This window comes from Macaca fascicularis, chromosome 6 (genome assembly GCF_037993035.2).
Source record: "Macaca fascicularis isolate 582-1 chromosome 6, T2T-MFA8v1.1".
Classification (NCBI taxonomy): domain Eukaryota; kingdom Metazoa; phylum Chordata; class Mammalia; order Primates; family Cercopithecidae; genus Macaca; species Macaca fascicularis.
In genome coordinates this window covers 80,500,563-80,518,804 of record NC_088380.1, presented here as the reverse complement: position 1 = coordinate 80,518,804, position 18,242 = coordinate 80,500,563, and the positions used below count along the sequence as shown (strand labels likewise).

At 42.5% G+C, this 18,242-nt stretch overlaps 1 protein-coding gene across 3 annotated transcripts in view; it reads right to left on the bottom strand.

Annotated features, from left to right (window-relative positions):
• The window catches only part of IQGAP2 (IQ motif containing GTPase activating protein 2), a 310,898-nt gene that overhangs the window by 160,856 nt on the left and 131,800 nt on the right, over positions 1-18,242 (bottom strand). Inside the window, exon 1 of one of the 3 annotated variants that reach the window (XM_045393896.3) lies at positions 6,140-6,603. The exons of the other annotated variants lie outside the window; for them this stretch is intronic. Within the exon in view, the coding sequence (XP_045249831.2) occupies positions 6,140-6,348 (209 nt within the window). The 5' untranslated portion in view covers positions 6,349-6,603. Of the gene's footprint in view, positions 1-6,139; positions 6,604-18,242 lie in introns of those variants that run through there. 3 annotated transcript variants of the gene reach the window in all.

The window sequence follows — 18,242 nt, the reverse complement described above, 5'->3', positions numbered from 1 at the left end:
GCAAAGCCAAAGACAGAGGCCTCAGAAGAAACCAAACATGTTGACACCTTGCTCTTGGATTTCCAGCCTCCAAAACTGAGAAAGTAAATTTCTGTTGTTTAAGCCTCCCAATCTGTGGTATTTTGTTTATGGCAGCCTGAACAAACAAATACACTAGCTAAAACATCAGCTCCCATCATCCTCTAAAATTCCTCACCCAATTTTCTCTTCACTACATTTATTACTACCTGGCAGACTAGATATTAATACTTATTAGTTTGACTGGCTCACCCAGTTAGACTGTAAATTCTACGATAGCAAGGACCTTACCTATCTTGAGAGGCATCTAACACAATGGTTGAAAGCACACACTCCAGAGTTCGATGCCTGAGACTGAACCAAAGCTCTGCCACTTACCAGTTACGTGCCCCTTGGGTAACTGAATTAATCTGAGTCTGTTTCCTAATCTATAAAATGGGATAATAATAGAACTGCTTCCAAAGGCTGTTATGAGTTAATAGGAGAAAAGCACTAGAACAGTGCCTGGCATATAGTAGGTACCGTTCATGGTAGCTATTGTAGTTTTTACTGCTCACCACCATATCCCAGACCATCCCCCTGCCTGACTGCCAATGTAATTCACTGTTCACACCTGACCTTCGGCACTATTTGTTTAGTTCAGCACTATTTGTTTAGCCATATAGACTTCCTTGTGCAGGAAGTATGCCAGCATTTTGACTATCAAACATGCCTTCTTCTCCCGTCCCCGTCTGTTACACCCCCTGAACAAATCCACTCCTCCTGCTAAACACATCCTATTGCCTTACACCAAATACAGTCTTAAATGGCATTTAGTAGGGGCTATGTAAATATTTACATATGTTCAGGAGAGGCGGGTTTCTGCTATAATGAGACTCCCACTCTACTGATAATGCCAATGGCAAACAATTACAGCTCACATTTACTTAGCACATAGGCTAGCACTTAGCAGGTACTTGGCACTTATATGAATGTATTCTCACACTAACCTGATGAGATTGATATCACTCCCCTTTAATAGAGAAGGAAGAAAAGGCTCAGAGAGTTAAGTAATTTGCTCAAGATTACACAGCTAGTAAGCAGCTGGGCTGTGATTTAAATTCAGGTTGTCACCTCTACAGGACATCTCTCAGCCACTCTGCTCTGACAAATCATTTAAGATTAATAGGGTGAACAGGGCTTAAGCTCACTTCCTAGGAATGTTCTCTTCTTAAGCAGAAGCCTTAGGCGAAACCTTTTCTAAAGCTAAAATGAGCCAATTCAGATCTTCATAAACTATGCTTTCGCAAAGCCAGGTATGCCTGTGCTTTAAGACAAGGATGAAGGTGAATATACTCTTCAGGACTGGCTGAAGAGACTGCGGTCACTTTCAGAAGCATCTGTGGGGGTACAGCTGTGTTCACTGGACCTCAGATCCCCAAAAATCAGGCTTCAAACTTGGTTCTGCAACTGTATTCATCTTTATTACCTTGCGGTACAACAATCTCTCTGGGCCACAATTTCCTCTATCAGAAAATTGGGTGCAATACACACTACCTCACAGATAAGTCATGAGAATGAAAGCAGATGCTAAATGTGAAATCACCTAGGGAAAAAGTACCCAGCATGCAACAGGTCCTCAGGAAACAATTGTTAACAAAATGAAATTAAAAGGAGGTAGGCAAATGGGCACCAGTTTAAAGTGTAATGCTACCAAGGATTTATCACACTGTTCTCCACAGAGCAGCCTGGCCACACTGACCTGAACATAGGAGATCCAATGTCTTCTAGGTGGAGACTACTGTGGGACGTGACACCCTGCAGGAAAATAAGCTGACCAAAGGGCCTTGGAGAACTGAGCTCAAAAACGGGACTCTGTCAACCTGCCTTCCCTAGAACTTGCTACAGGGGAGACTGAGCTGTCATGTCTGTTTGCAGTGCAAAGCACCTTCAGTTTTACCAAATAACCACGAGCTGGGGTGCAGAGGAAAAGTAAAGAAGAAAGAACCGAAAGTACTCAGCAGAAGTTTCCTGGCACATCAACACTCATCTGAGGCTTACGCATACATTTTGGTCTAAATAACAACTTAAGACTTGATGAAGCAGATTCTCCTTCCTGGGTTTGTCTACACTGTGCACATGCTCTAACCACAAAATAATCACTGTTCTTGCACTTTTAAACATGTCTTTGCCCCAACGTAGGCAGGAAAATGAAAGCAACGAGCTTAATAAGATCATTGTAAACTTAGTTAAATTGCCACAACTCCTTCCTACACTTGACTTCCCTCTTCTAAGCCCCAAGCAAGTATTCAATATGGAATTGTTAAATAATGGACATTCCAGAACACCAAGAGAATGCCATAGCTGAAGCCAGGCCGTATTTCAACATATAAGAAACATAACTGGCAAAAGCTGTATCCAGTATCAATTTCCTTCCTTCTCTTCCTCCCCTTAAACTACAGGTATCTTATGTCCAAAGTTAACCCTTTCTTGGAGGTGGTGAATCAGGGAGAGTTACACAGACTGATTCCTCTACAGCCTAAAGGATCAAAAGAGAATAGCTCTCAGCAGATAGTGTGAAGTAATAGCACAGTGAAAAATTCAACTGTGAGGAATGTCATGTTAATACCATATTTGCAGTGCTTTCTTCCTCTAGCTACATTCTTTGTCCAGCCCTTATTGATTTCCCCCACCTCCACTACCAGCTGTGCCAAGGAAGTGACAAATGGGGACTCACTAGATGCCATCAATCATTGTCACCAAGAAGAGAAAAAAAGAATCCAACATATGTTCTTGCAAATGCCTCCCACTCTCCACTCCCACCTCTTCCTCTTCACTGACACACAATCTTTATAAGCAGTAAGCCACTTTTTTAATATCCCTTGAGTGAAAACGTTTGAGGCACAGATAGGAGGAGCATCCCAAGCACCATTCTTTCCTGATTTGCGTGTCCGTAGTTACAGTTCTCAGTGCAAGTGGCAAGACCAAGGCAGGGTTACCCACCAATGAGTTACTGCCAATCCCGACTACAGAGAGCAGAAGGGCTGCTGATGATTAAACCAATGCTGCTCTTGTGCCAGGCGGGACAGAGGAACAGAAAGATGTACAATACAGGTAGCAGATGGTACTCTCTGCAACTCATTCTGACGACAGAACAGGAGTTTCCTATTTGTCTGCTGACTACCATGATGCTTGATAGATCAATTCCTATGGCAACAGCTCTAAGTATAATGCACTACAAATAAAAAAGGGTATTTTGTTTTGTTGTTTTTTTTTGAAATGGAGTCTCGCTCTGTCACTCAGGCTGGAGTGCAGTGGCGTGATCTCAGCTCACTACAACTTCTGCCTCCCAGGTTCAAGCGATTCTTCTGCCTCAGCCTCCTGAATAGCTGAGATTACAGGCACCTGCCACCACACCCGGCCAATTTTTGTATTTTTAGTAGAGATGGGGTTTCACCATATTAGCTAGGCTGGTCTTGAACTCCTGACCTCAAGTGATCTGCCCACTTCGGCCTCCTGAAGTGCTGGGATTACAGGTGTGAGCCACTGTACCCGGCCAAAAAGGGGTGTATTAAATAGATATAGAAACTTGTGTTCATTTCTGGGAATAAAGCAAGAGGTAGAGTGTGGCCACTTCCATCACAGGCCGTAGGAGCATTTTCTCTGGCTCAATAATCCCCTATTGGGCATCTATTCTGGCTAAAGAAAAAGAAAATCAATAAAGACCAATGATATGCATGTAACCACAATGATATTAAAAAATAAAAAACTTAGTTGTCTGATGACAGGAGAGAGTGTGAAGTGATAACTCATTATATAAATGGAATACTATACAGCCATTAATATTTATGACAAATTAGCAAAATGGAGGAAAGTTGATAAAGTGAGTAAAACAGTAACACAAAAGTACATGCACTTTTTGTCATGTGTGTCAACATGAGAAAAAACCTGGGTAAAAAGTCACCACAATTGCTTCAACTATTTTCCAAATCTCAGTTTGGCCCTACAAAGACAGGCAGCAATGAAGTAGATTCACACCTAGCAAAATGGATGGAACTTTCAAAGCCTAGTAAAAAAAACCTAAGGAACAGAATGAGGTAGATATATCATTTGCATAAATTAAAAATACTTACACACAAAACAAGATACATTGCAAGAATACACACAAATCTAAATGATACATTGTATACATATCAGAATGTTGCCTATGGGAGGGAGGGAACCAGGGATAAAAGGAAATAACTTTTAGGGGTCCAGCACAAACCAGTGCCCACCATGTGCCCAGAGATACTGTACCATGACCTAAAGAGAGTGGTCAGCTTAACGTTTGCCCCCGAGGTCCTTCAGCAAGGCTAGGCATGGTTTTAAGATTGTACCGTAAACTGGTGCAATTTCAGACCACCACACATTTCCTCTCCACGGCAATGCCCCTTGCTCCCAAACAGTAGCTGCCTTTTATGATGCCACTTCTGTTCAGTCCATTTCTAATTTTCCTTCTGTTTAACAAGTTTGAAAGGCTGCAGGAAATCATCATTAATGAGAAATATTTAATCATATTGCTACTGTATACACATCCATGTTACACAACAGTATAACAATTGTATAGTTATATATATATTTATGTGTATATATGTATGTATATGTAGAGATAGCGATATAGAAGAAAACTGTAGATACGTATATATGTACTGTATATAACTACATATGTATATATGTACTGTATGTATATACATATATACTGTATATAACTACATATATGCTATAGATATGTATATATGTATTGTATATAAATACATACATACTGTATACAACTACATATAGTTCTATCTCTATACAGTTATCTATAAAGTATAGATAACTGTTCAGAAATTATTCCCACTAGGCTACAAAAGAAACTGGCAATAGTGTTTACCTCTGGGAAGGGGAACTGGGTGAGAGAAAGATACAATTTTCACTGTCCCCTCCTTTGGGCCTTTTAAATTTTGTACCACGTGTATATATGACCAAAAAAAAAATTAGAGCACTTAATTAAGCAACCACTCACTCTGTATACATACATTACACAGTAGACTTAAGAAGTAAAGTGTTCCAACTATACCAGAAGCAATAAAAATCTGACCAAGTTCTCTCCAAGCTACATCCTGGTTTGCCTTAGCTAGATCCATCTCTACCCAGCACAACCACAGGCAGCTCACAAGGTGGCAGCATTCGCTGCTGTGCTTGGCTATACGTCCTTGATTTTATATGTAGGTTAATAATCAATTAGAGCCCTGCCACCCAGAATATCCTCCTAGGACCCAAGTCGGCTGGGAACTGCTATCTCTGTCAAGTGGCCCTGTTCTTGTGTCTCAGTGCTTCTTGGCTCTGAGGATTGTAGACTCTCTTGTGAACCTTCATGGGCTGTAGGAACCCCTGGGGGATTCAGGGTCTTTACTCCTTGACAAAGAAGGCATGTTAAAAATTGTTTCAAATGAAGGTTCTTATCTTAGAAGTCAGTTTATTTCCTGTCTGCCAGCTTTTTGGTCAGATCAGCAGACATCTGGGGTGCCGTGCCTATGGGAGCAGGAAGATGACAATGGGCCGCCAGGGGAGCGTGGCTTTGGACTGGCTAGAAAGTGATGCCTACGGGGACCCATTCCTACACATGTTCAGGAGTGGGGCATGTGAACTGCTACCCACAGTGAATTCTCACTCAGAAAGCCTTGCAGGTGCCTAGGAGTTTCCAGACAGATCATTAAGTACCATTTCACTTGCCTAACAATTTCATTATTGTTCTGTATTGACATAGACATCAGAAATGGAGAAAACTTCTTTCCATGGCACACCCTAATGGGGGGAAATGTAAATCAACCTGACCAAAAAAAAAAAAAAAAAAAAAAATCCAAACTCGTCCCACCTACCTTGAGAAATAAAAGACAAGTGGAGCTTTTAGGACGGAGGGGCAAGATGAAGCCAGAAAACAATCTGTTACAAAATAAGAAAATACAAGTCCAAACTCACAACTGACTACTATGCCCAGTTAGGAAAAAGAAGACAGATAAGAAGAGACTGATAGATGCAGAAAGAAACTGGCTGAGAAGCGGAAGATAAACACATGCACCATGGATTTCCCTGACAGGAAGCACATATCATCAGGACTGACTTGGTGACAACGAGGTTCCCAGCTTCATCATCTGGGCAAATGATCAGCAGCTCCTCAGAGAAACATGCCGGAGGGCGAGACGCCTGAGAGCGGAGGCGAGGAGGCTGGTCCACCCAGGCTCCGAGGCCGACTTGCACATTTACATCCCTCTGACCACCATCCAGCACTGGCTCTTGATCACTGAAACGCTTCACCTTTAATGAAGTCATTAGCGACCACACAGAGAGACGGGCTGAAAACCACAAGGGGTGTCATGCGAAGGTTTGAGGGAAGAGGAGCTGGTTATAAGAGAACTCTATTCCACTCTGGCCTTCTTAAGTTTCAGGAAATATGGCTTGAGCAGCAGTACAGCCAGCTCTGTGCAATAACAAATCATGCTGCGAGGGTGTTCTGGGCCGGCTTGGGTTTCACAATGCCTCCATTTCATGGCTGTGACGCAGCCTCACCCTACACCTTCCAGTACTGATTATCTGTAAGACACAGGATCTGAAGCGGCCAATTATCATCGTCACAATCTAAACAGCTACAGCCACTGCTAACTGTATTTCCTGACCACAGACATGAAACATTTGTATTTCTTATGCCTTAACTCTAGCACATACAAAGGCTATTAAATGAATGAGCACACACACAGATATAAAGTCCTTGTATATGTGAAAAGATTTCTCTATAACATAAACAGTGGACACAACTAGCAAGCAGAGGCCTACAATTAGGTAGCAATAACAGAGGAGCCACTCTATGTTAGAATGTGGTAGAGCTAAAAGGGTGTATCTACCTGATGGGCAGATGCAAAACATGATATCCAATTGTTCCAGGTATGAGGAAACAGATTTAAAGCAACTTTTAACCAGTAGAAACCAATCTGTTGATAAGACCCGTCCCTCAAGGGGCTCAAGGGATGCAAGGATAAATGAGGAGATTTCAGATTTTATCACGCAAGGAAGTGTCAGTGGAGGTATTAAGTAGCTAGGTAGAACAGAAGTATTAGTCATATCTAATCACCTCAATTATTTATATAAGTTGGAATAAATCCAAACTAACTTTAGCCTCAGAAAATCCACTGTAACAGGGCTTGGAAACAGGTACCTGGCAGGGGTGAGGCCGGTACTGGTAAGGAACAAAGCTGGCTGGGTGGGAGTTGTAAGCAACTTGGCTCTAGCTCACAGCTACTTGTGAAAATGTGGACCACAAGGGCCTGAGCTTTGGGATTTCCTAAAAAGTGGAAGATTCAGATTTTTTATGAGTTCTTCTGATTTTTAAATGCTCACAACTAACTGAAAAGTAGTGGCCAGGCACAGTGGCCCATACCTGTAATCCCAACACTTTGGGAGGCCAAGGCAGGAGGACTACTTGTGCCCAGCAGTGTGACACCATCTCTATAATTTTTTTTTTTAATTAGCAGGGCATGGTGTTGCATGCCTGTAGTCCCACCTACTTAGAGGGCTGTGGTGGGAGCATTGCTGCAGCCCAGGAGGGTGAGGTTTCAGTGAGCTGTGATTGCATCACTTTGTGCTAGTCTGGGTGACAGAGCAAGACACTATCTCAAACACACACACACACACATGCACGAAAAATAAACATTCTGCACGTTGAATCAATCACATCTAAAACTCTTATTACAGTATTTCAAAGGAGGTGAAACTATGCTCTGTATGTTCTCACATAGGTGAAGGTGGGTTATGAGTTTGTAGGGGAGAAGTTGCTCTTTCCAGCATTCTTGAAAAATAGAGCTTTCTTAATGATAAGCAGCTATATAAAAGTAGAACTGGGATATCAGGGAAACGCACATCAAACCATAAGGCAATATTACTTTATTAAGATGGCTACTGGTTTTAAAGAAACAAAAAATAACAAATGATGGTGAGGATGATGAGAAATAGAAATTGAAACACTTGTGAACTGTTAGTGGGAATGTAAGATGGGGCAGCCACTGTGGAAAACAGTTTGGTGGCTCCTCAAAAAGTGAAACGTAGAATTACTTTGTGATCCAGTATAGGTATTATAATATCCCCAAAGAATTAGAAGCAAAGACTCAAATATACACTTGCACCCCAAATTAATTGCAGCATCAGTCATGGTCACCAAAACATGGAAGCAACTCAAGTGCCCATCAACAGATGAATAAACAAAATGTGGTATATATCCATACAATACAAAATTATTCGGCCATGAAAAGGAATAAAATTCTGATAAACGCCACATGAATGAAACTTGAAGACATGACACTAAGTAAAAAAGCCAGACAAGCACCAAAGGACACATATATTCTATAATTCCACTTATATGAGGTACCTAAAGTAGGCAGATCACAGAGGCAGAAAGTAGAATAGAGGTTACCGGGGGCTAGGAGGAGGGGGAATAGGGAATTATTTTCAATAGATACAAAGTTTCAGCTTTGCAAGATAAAAATTTCTGGAAATGGAGAATGGTGACGTTGCACAATGTTGTAAATGTACTTAAGGCCTCTAGATTGTACATTTAAAAATGGTTAGAATGGTAAATTTTACATTATATATATTTCATCACGATAAAAAAAAGAAAAGCTGTGATATGTGTGGAGAAGATAGGTGTCTTTCAAAAGGAGGTGCCTTTCTTACATGATGGCTTTTTCTGCAATCAATACAGAAATAAGCACTATCACTCATTAGACATTAGAGTCTGGCTATGCCCTTGATGAAGTGTTGGGACCTTATTACTTCCTGGGAACCTTGCTGCTCTACAGGAATCTTCCCCAGGGCTATCATGTATGGTTGTGTAGGTGGCACACTGTACACCGGAACCTAGCCCGGGGGCCAGCCTGTGTGCTGCAGGCCAGGTCCTGTGCCTGGAGGAGGGAACATCTTTTCCTTCTTGAAAAGGCACTATAGGCTAAGAGTAGCCCTGATGTTCTGCATGCTCAAATTGGTCTTCTCTTCTTACTTCTGTTCATGGTACCCTCTCCTTTCATGGATCCCAGGTTGACGCTATAAAGTCATTCCCTGTTCTCATCCCAGTGCGCTGTTGGCTGCCAGCAACTCTGTGCCTCTCTCCCATTTCATCCCCTCCTTCCCACTCTCACTACCGCTTACCATGGTCAGGCCCTTTGACCTCTGGTCTGAACACTGACCTATAATCTAGCGCTCCACACCTCCATCTCCTCCTCCCCTGGATGATCTAGTTTCCACACTCTGCCACCAGATTAACTTTTCCCAAAAACAGCTAGCCATTTCACTCATACCCTCCCAGTGGTTTCCTTTTTCTTTCTTGTATATGCTTAATGCATGAACAATGAAGTAGCTTACCTGAACCTAATCATCAACTCTGCTATTTAAAGTAAGACTTTCCATTTATTTTGACTGTCCATTTCTTAGGTGACTATGAAGAGGAGGCAGCAAGTCAAACAATCCATCCAAGAGAACATACCTTTATATTTCTAAGTCACTGGCATACAGTCAGGAGGGGGAAACTGAAGAAAACTTGGGGAGCTTTGAACCTCCAATTCCTACAGCTAATTAAAATGATGTCCATGGCGACCCCTACCACACCTTTCCAAGGTGAAATACATTTTAAGCCTACTGATCGAATCTGACACAAATGCCAGTAAATATTAGCGTGGTCCTGCCCTCCCTCTGCTACTGCAGGAAAGGATGCACAGGAAGAACATCCTGGGCACTACATGAAGGGTTGGTACAGAAAGAGGATATTATTAACTTAAAGAAGATATTGTTAAGTGGGCTGTTTCCCGTATTCTTAGAATACAACCAAGGCCAAAGCTGAGCACAACAGGGCTAAGTACCCTACTTAGAAAGCCATAAACAAGTAGGGTCAGACACTGCCCCCTACGGCTTCCCCAGGAGGTCAGAGGACCAGTCTTACTACCTGACCACAGCCCCTCTTCCCATGCAAGGAAAGGCAGAAAGGTTGATGTTGGCTTTATAGGGAGGGCAAGTTTCTAGTGCAGGTTACTGTCTGCTTCCCCAACCAGTTAGGGGTTGGGGGTTTCCAAGAGAATCACTAGGAGAGGCTAGGGTACCGGCAAGGAGGAGAGATGAGCATCTTGTTCCTAATCTGATTGCTGGCTGAGCTGAAGACTTCACAGTTCCCCACTCCCTTCCAGGCTGGCACTGCAGCAGAATGGAGCATGTCAGGGGGTAGGGGGAACTTGGCATCCAGTCCCTGGAGTGGGGGCACACCCATGAGCATGAGACTGGTACCCATTTTTGAGCCAGAGATTTGGGAGTGGCAGGCCCACTGCGGGAGCCACATGCAAGCAGAGCCTCAAGGGAATGTTCCAGGAAAGAAGACTGGAATATTTCTGCTCCACTTCAGTTCCCCACAACCCCTGGACAGACAGAGAGGACTGCAGTAACTCACACAGTTCCTTTTGAAGGAGTGTTGAGGTCACAGGGGCAGGAGCCCTTGGGCTGCCAGGCAGCTGATGGGCCAAGCACAGGGACACTCACTAGAAGGAGGAGTTGAAGCCAGATGGGGCATGAACACCCAGCAATACCAAAGGGGGGCATTGCTGTCCTCTGCATAGGCTGCTCACAAACGAGGCTGAAGTAAAGCCAAACACAGCCCCAAGAGAGTTACACATCACCTGAGCAGACACCCCAGCATCAGAACAAACCACACAAAAGCAGCAGATTACGAGAGGCACTTTCTCACCACCAACTCCGCTTAGTGAGTTAAATACTTATTAGTCCCTTGCTCCCCATTTCCATCCTCTCCTCTCCACCCCAGCATCCCGGAGGAGCTAGAGCTCAGAAGAGAGAGTAGGAGAGGCACACAGGTTGAACTGGATATGAGATTAGGAGATTTAGAAAGATGAAGCAATGATAGAATATGCCCAATCCACCATTCAAAGACTGGAAGAGGGGATTTAACAGGCACAGTTGTAAGCAGTGCCTAGAGAAAGTTAAACCCATTTCATGTTGTTAGCCCCACTGAATTGGGTGAGACTTCTTAAGAAACCAGTGATGCTGACATGGGGCTAAACAAACATCAATTACAAACTCTCCCTAGATAAACTGGGTGCAGTTGAAAAACAGTCCCAGATTACAACAGAATTGTAATCTGGCTGGAGGCAGGCAGAGGTCAGCTCTGGGTCCCTCGTGGCCACTCTCCATGGAGAGGACTCAGACTACTTCCATTGCCCTCAAAGCGTATGTGGCAGCAGCCTGGACTCAATGGCTCTACACTTAAACCTTACCCCTTGATATGGATTGGCTGTGTCCCCACCCAAATCTCATCTTGAATTGTCGCTTCCACAATTCCCATGTGTCATGGGAGGGACCCAGTGGAAGGTAATTGGATCATGGAGGCAGGTCTTTCTGGTGCTATTCTCATGACAGTAAATAAGTCTCATGAGATCTGATGGATTTATAAAGAGGAGTTCCCCTGCACAAGTCCTCTCTTGTCCGCTGCCATGTAAGAAACACCTTTGCTCTTCCTTCATCTTCTGCTGTGATTATGAGGCCTCCCCAGACATGTGGAACTGTGAGTCCGTTAAACCTCTTTTGCTTTATACATTACCCAGTCTCAGGCATATCTTTATTAGCATCATGAGAATGGGCAAATACACCCCTCCTCTACACTCAAATACAACATCTACTTTGTAGCAGGTAATATGCATTACTTTACCCAACAGCTCTGCCAAGTAGTGGTGGTACCACATATTACAGAGGTTACTTAATCTGGGTGCTGCCTCAAGGGTCCAGATTGTGAGACAAGGATTCCAACAAAGTCTGACTCTAAACAAAATACACGCTGGTTCTAGCCCGTCACACAGACCTGCATGTTGATAGAAGATCAAAGAGGGGTAAAATGAGCCCAGAAAAGAGCTGCAAACACTCATAGTGATTTTAGAATTGGCAGCTGCTCACAAGTAGTCTAAAAATGCAAACAAGTTTATTTACATTTTAAAATCATTAAAATCCAGCATTGTGATAGGATATTATAATAGAAAAACTAAGTCAATACTTCCACCATCTTCCCTACTAACTCAGGAACAATACCAATACTCGACAACTACAGTCTGACCTTTAGCAGAAAGACAAAAGCACTATTGAAGAAAAAAAAAAAAAAAAAAAAAACAAAAAAACTAGTTGTGAACAGAATGCACCAGAACTCAAACTTGCCAAGCTGTCTGCACTTTGGAATTTTGCAGTGTTTAATGTCAAGAGTCCAAAGTTGGCCTTGTGGGTCCCTCTGAAATAATACCTTAATATCACTATTACTACCCAGCTTTATAGGTGGCATTTGAGATAATCAAAAGTGGCTGGAAGCCACTGCACATTATACTATTCCGGACAGGCCTTTATTCACTTTTTAAAAGCATAAACCAGGAGACTTATCTTAACCAAAATTATCTCAGAGTCAACTTCCATTGGCTGAATCACTATGCAAATATCAGGGCTCTGAGTCATTGAAAATTGCTGAAAGGAATTTGGTTTCGTAAGCATAAGATCTTTTTCCTAGAAACGTAAGCTGTGTTTTAAAAGGTGTTCACAAACTTTGCCCTCAAGATAGCTCTGGTACAGAACTTGCCAAGTAAACTTATTACAAACGAAAATGACAGCAACCAATTTCAAAATATCCCAAACTACCAAATTCCCACAGCCACTATTCTTCCCGCAGTGATACTAGAAGGGAAAATTCTATATATTTATGTTTCCAATTTTCAGAGTTACGGAACTTCACAGTTTACACCTCTTACACAAAGCTCTGTCTGTTTTCTGAATCACTTTCTACAGGTAAAAAATAAGTGGAGAAGGAGCTAACACTTAAATTTGAGATAAAAAGCCATGCCTTGCCATTTTTTTTTTTTTTTTTTTGAGACAGAATTTCACTCTTGTTGCCCAAGCTGGAGTGCAATGGCATGATCTTGGCTCTCTACAACCTCCACCTCCTGGGTTCAGGTGATTCTCCTGCCTCAGCCTCTTGAGTAGCGGGGATTACAAGCATGCACCACCACAACCGGCTAATTTTGTATTTTTAGTAGAGACAGGGTTTCACCATGTTGGTCAGGCTGGTCTCAAACTCCTGACCTCAGGTGATCTACCCACCTTGGCCTCCCAAAGTGCTGGGATTACCAGCGTGAGCCACCGTGCCCGGCCATATTACCAATTCTTTAAAAAAGAAAAAAAAAAAAAAGCACACAATTTAACAGGAAGTCTTTTGCCCAAATCATTGTCCCTCCAAACTGTATAAAAATATGTTCCTGGAAGCCAGGCACGGTAGCTCACCCCTGTAATCCCTGCACTTTGGGAGGCCGAGGCGGGTAGATCACCTGAGGTCTGTAGTTTGAGACCAGCCTGGCCAACTTGATGAAACCCTGTCTCTACTAAAAATACAAAAAAATTAGCCAGACATGGTGGCTGGCACCTGTAATCCCAGCTACTTGGGAGGCTGAGGCAGGAGAATTGCTTGAACCCAGGAGGCGGAGGCTGCAGTGAGCCGAGATTGTGCCACTTCACTCTACACTCCAGCCTGGATGACAAGAGCAAAACTCTGCTGTCTCAAAAAAAAAAAAAAAAAAAAAAAAAAAAAAAAAAAGGAATATGCTCCTGGAAAGCCAGTTAAATGGGTATGTGCTAGTAAGAAATAAATAGTTCTAAGGAATAAATTTAATGTTAATGTTATTTCCTTCTCCTAGTTTATGTTTTCATCAACCACAGCCAATAAGAACAAAAAACAGGCCGGGCGCAGTGGCTCAAGCCTGTAATCCCAGCACTTTGGGAGGCCGAGACGGGCGGATCACGAGGTCAGGAGATCAAGACCATCCTGGCTAACACGGTGAAACCCTGTCTCTACTAAAAAAAATACAAAAAACTAGCCGGGCCAGGTGGCGGGCGCCTGTAGTCCCAGCTACTCGGGAGGCTGAGGCAGGAGAATGGCGTGAACCTGGGAGGTGGAGCTTGCAGTGAGCTGAGATTCGGCCACCGCACTCCAGCCTGGGCGACAGAGCAAGACTCTGTCTCAAAAAAAAAAAAAAAAAAAGAACAAAAAACAATTCTTGTCACCATCCCGATTCACCTCCTCTAGTCATAAATACTTGTTGCCAGTTTTGTTTCCAACATTCTCTGTAATTTACATTGTATTAAGGTTAACAAAGACTTTGAGTTAAAGAACAGGTTTCTCTGGGTACACTGCCTATAGGGTAGCCCTGCTCTGCAAAGAGCAGTCTAAACAAACAAACAAACAAACAAACAAAATAACAGTAGTAGCTACACAAGCTTAGTTTATCTTTACCCCTCTGCCTAGACCACAGGAGTCATCATCAGCCTTTTTATGGAACAGGCAAGGACAAGCTGCTCAGGGACTGACTCAAGCCATTTTATCACACAGACCCAGGGCATACTGCACAGCAATCACACAGGGTCCCATGTTTGTTGAATGCTCTGCTGTTGACATCTTGAAATTCTTATTTTTTGCACAAGAGGTCCCACAGTTTCATCTGGCAGTGAGGTCCCTGCAAGTTAGGTAGCTGGTCCTGCACAGACCTGATTTTTTAATAATATTTTTTTGTGACATGGGTGTTTTTGAAAATGTTTTATTTTATACCATTTATTTAAACAACAATTTATTATATAAACATTTCTTTTTATACTTTCAAATCCAATAAAGGCAAAGTATCCCTCACCTGTATCACTGCAACAGGTTTCTAGATTATTTTTTTCTCGATTCACTCTGGCTTACTGTCAATCTATCTTTACACAGCCAAAGTTCTCATCTACTACAAGCCTGATCTTGTCACCCTGCTTAAAATCCTCCCACAGCATCTACTGCCCTCAGCATCATGCCCAGTGCCTTCGCCTGGACCTAGGCCCTGAGGTCCAGCCCTGACCTGGGGCTTGGCCTCACTCTACTCCCTACCTGCCGTGTCCCTACCTCACCAACCTTCTTTCTGCTTCTCGAACATGCCAGGCTCTGACTTCATAGCCTTGGCACCTGCCCACGGGACAAATACTTTAATGTATGTCCAAGGATTTTGATAAAAACAACCGAATTCAACTGATAGTCATTATTGGTTTTAATTTCTTAAAAGAAACACAAGAGGGTTTAAAAGACTCACACTTCTTAGTAAATATATTTTTCACTCACACTGATTTGGGCTACTTCCCCAATGGAAAGGATAATAAGCCTTGATCTGACTGTGAAATGTAGGACAATAATGGGGAGATGTAGAGAAGGTCAGTTTTAAAGTTTTTCAGATCAGGTTAATCAGGCCTTAAAGGCATCTTCATGACCTTCACCGACCCCTGAAACACAACATTCCCCAACGACTTGGAAGGGTTCGGGAAAACAAAGTATTAATGAGGATAAATAAATTATATGCTTACTTTAAAAAAAGAATATCTCATGTTCTTTGAAGAGACTTAACTATTAAAGCTGATAAAAGATTCATACAGAACATAATTATGTAGAAACTTTTCTTGCTCAGAAAAATGAGTAAGTTGCCTACAACTGTTTTCTCATCCAGATAATCACAGATTTTAGTTCTGCCTGTATGTAAATGTTCTGATAGTAAAACTGGTTCAAGGATGTTGGGTGTCCACTCCTACAAGTAGCTTTCTCAGGAGGGTATGTAACTTCTAGACTGAGAAGTCATCTAACCCTGATCAGTAGGATATTTAGCAATAATCTGTCCTTCTCCCCACTCCAGCCCCTTTAGCCCTTTGACTACCCTTATTCCAGTGGCCACAAATCATGCTGCTGGCTTTCCACAAACAGTGTTGAGATAACTAGCTCTCCATGTGGGAAAAAATTAAGTTAGAGTTCTACTATTCATGAAAATACCCCTGATGGATTAACCCTCAAAACACTGTAAAATGTCAACTATTACAGCATGAGAAGAATATATAGGAGAAGCTGTTTATAACGCTGGAGAAGGATGGCCTTTTTAAGCCAGACACAACACAAAGTCATTATTCATGGTGCCTTTGATGTAGTCCAATTTCCCAAAGTTAAAAGACAAGGCCAAGCTGGGAGAAAATATTTGCTATGTAACAAAGCATTCGTATTAAGAATATATAAAGAACTACAAATCAATAAAGAGAAGACAATGTTTAAAATAATAGGGCAAAGGACTTAAATGGGCAATTCGTGGAAAGAAAAAATAAAATGCTTAATAAATATATAAAGAACTTCCTGGTAAAGAAAAATAAAATGGTTAGATATATGTGTCTTTTTCCTTCAAAAGCCTGGTAAAAGCATTTAAAGATCAATTTAAAAAGTGTTGGCAAGTATGTGTCATGCACCTGAGACCCTGTTGGTGAGTAATTTAACATTCTAATATACTATCCCTCTATCATCCAACAATTCCACAAGTAAGTTTCTAGTGCAGAAAAAAACTTGCACTTATACATGTAATGAGGATGCCACACTGCAAGTTTTGGCTCTAACACAAGATGCTAGCAATATCAGATACCAAAGTGAGTTCAAAAAAAAAAAACAAAAACCATCTGCCCTTCAAAAAGGAGATAACTAAGAACTAGGCTTGAGCCCCTCTCCCACAGGGAGGGTCAAGAGCAAGATGTGAGGGAGGATTTCTTTGGAAAGTGCTGCACTGAGATCCCCATTCAGCACCCTCTTCCCATTGGGGGAAGAGTAGGAATATCAGCTTCTTACTTCACAAGCAGGATTTCAGTGAGGCCAGTTGGGGGCTTGATTTGAGTGCTCCACTGTTAAAGAGACACAGAGAGGTGCTGGGACCCCTTCTCTGGGGACCTGGAACATGAGAGGCAGTGTGGTTAGCTGCCCTGGTGGCATGGGAGTCAAGGGAAATTGCTGCTGCAGTGGGTCTGAGCCATCCTCTCAGGGGCTGTGGGTGTGGAGGCACAGAGTGCCTGATGTTTCCAAGAGCACGAGGTGGTCCTCCGACAAGAATGAGCCAGTCCAGAGTTTGTTTCAGGTCCATTCCTCTAGGGCTGTCTGAAAGGGCAACATGACCACAGTGGCAGGACTGGTGGTAGACCCCTGGACTCCCAGAAACTGATGCAGGTGACAGAGTCTTTGAAGAACCCTCATGAGCACACCATGGGAGAGTCAGCTTTAAACCTTGACCAGGCCTAGAGGACAGGATTGTCTTACCACAATATCATATGCAAAAGGGTTTTCTATCACCTTTTACCCCCTGCCACCCCATCCTCAGGAAAGCACGGCAAAAGAAAAATGCTGACCTGTGTTCTCCAACATGGATCAAGCAGGAAAAAAAGCAATTTTCACTATAATCTGTATGACATAAAATCCATATGGGTTATTTTAATTTTTATTTTTATAGTGATAAGGTCTTGCTATGTTACCTAGACTGGACTCCTAGCCTCAAGCAATCCTCGCAATTCAGCCTCTTGAGTATCTGGGACTACAGATGTGGGCCACCATGCCTGGCCTCATATGGTTTGTATTAGGAAACATACTTTATGAACATTTATGTACATAAACACACAGAAAATGATTTTGAAAGACAAAACATTGATAACAATGGTTGCCCGCAATAAACTGAATGCTTATGTCCCTCCCAAATTCCTATGTTGAAATCTTAACCCAGAATATAACAGTATTGGGAGATATGGCCTGTGGGAGGCCATCAGGCCATGAGGGTGGAGCCCTCATGAATGGCACTAGAGAGATCCCTGGCTCTGTCCACCAGGTGAGATTACATGAGCAGACCCTCACCAGATACCAAATCTACCAATGTTTTCATCTTGGACTTCCCAGCCTCCTGAATGGGGAGAAATAAATTCCTGTTTTTCCTAAGCCACCCAGTTTATGGCATTTTGTTATAGCAGCCTGGACAGACTAAGACATTATCTCTGGGAAGGGAGGAAGTATTGAATGAAGGAGACAGGGTCAAATGAGGAATTAAATTTATCCACATTATTTTAAAAGACAAAAACATAGTCATGTATTCTTTGAATAATTAAATGTACTTCTTTTTAAAAAGACAGTGTTCCGAGGAACAGACCCTTCTATAGTCTGAATATGTCCTCCAAATTTGCATGTTGGAAGCTTAATCCCCAGTGCAGCAGTGTTGGGAGGTGCAGCCTAATGGGAGGTGTTGAGGTCATAAGCATACAACCCTCATGAGTAGATTAATGCTGCTATCAAAAGAGCTTGA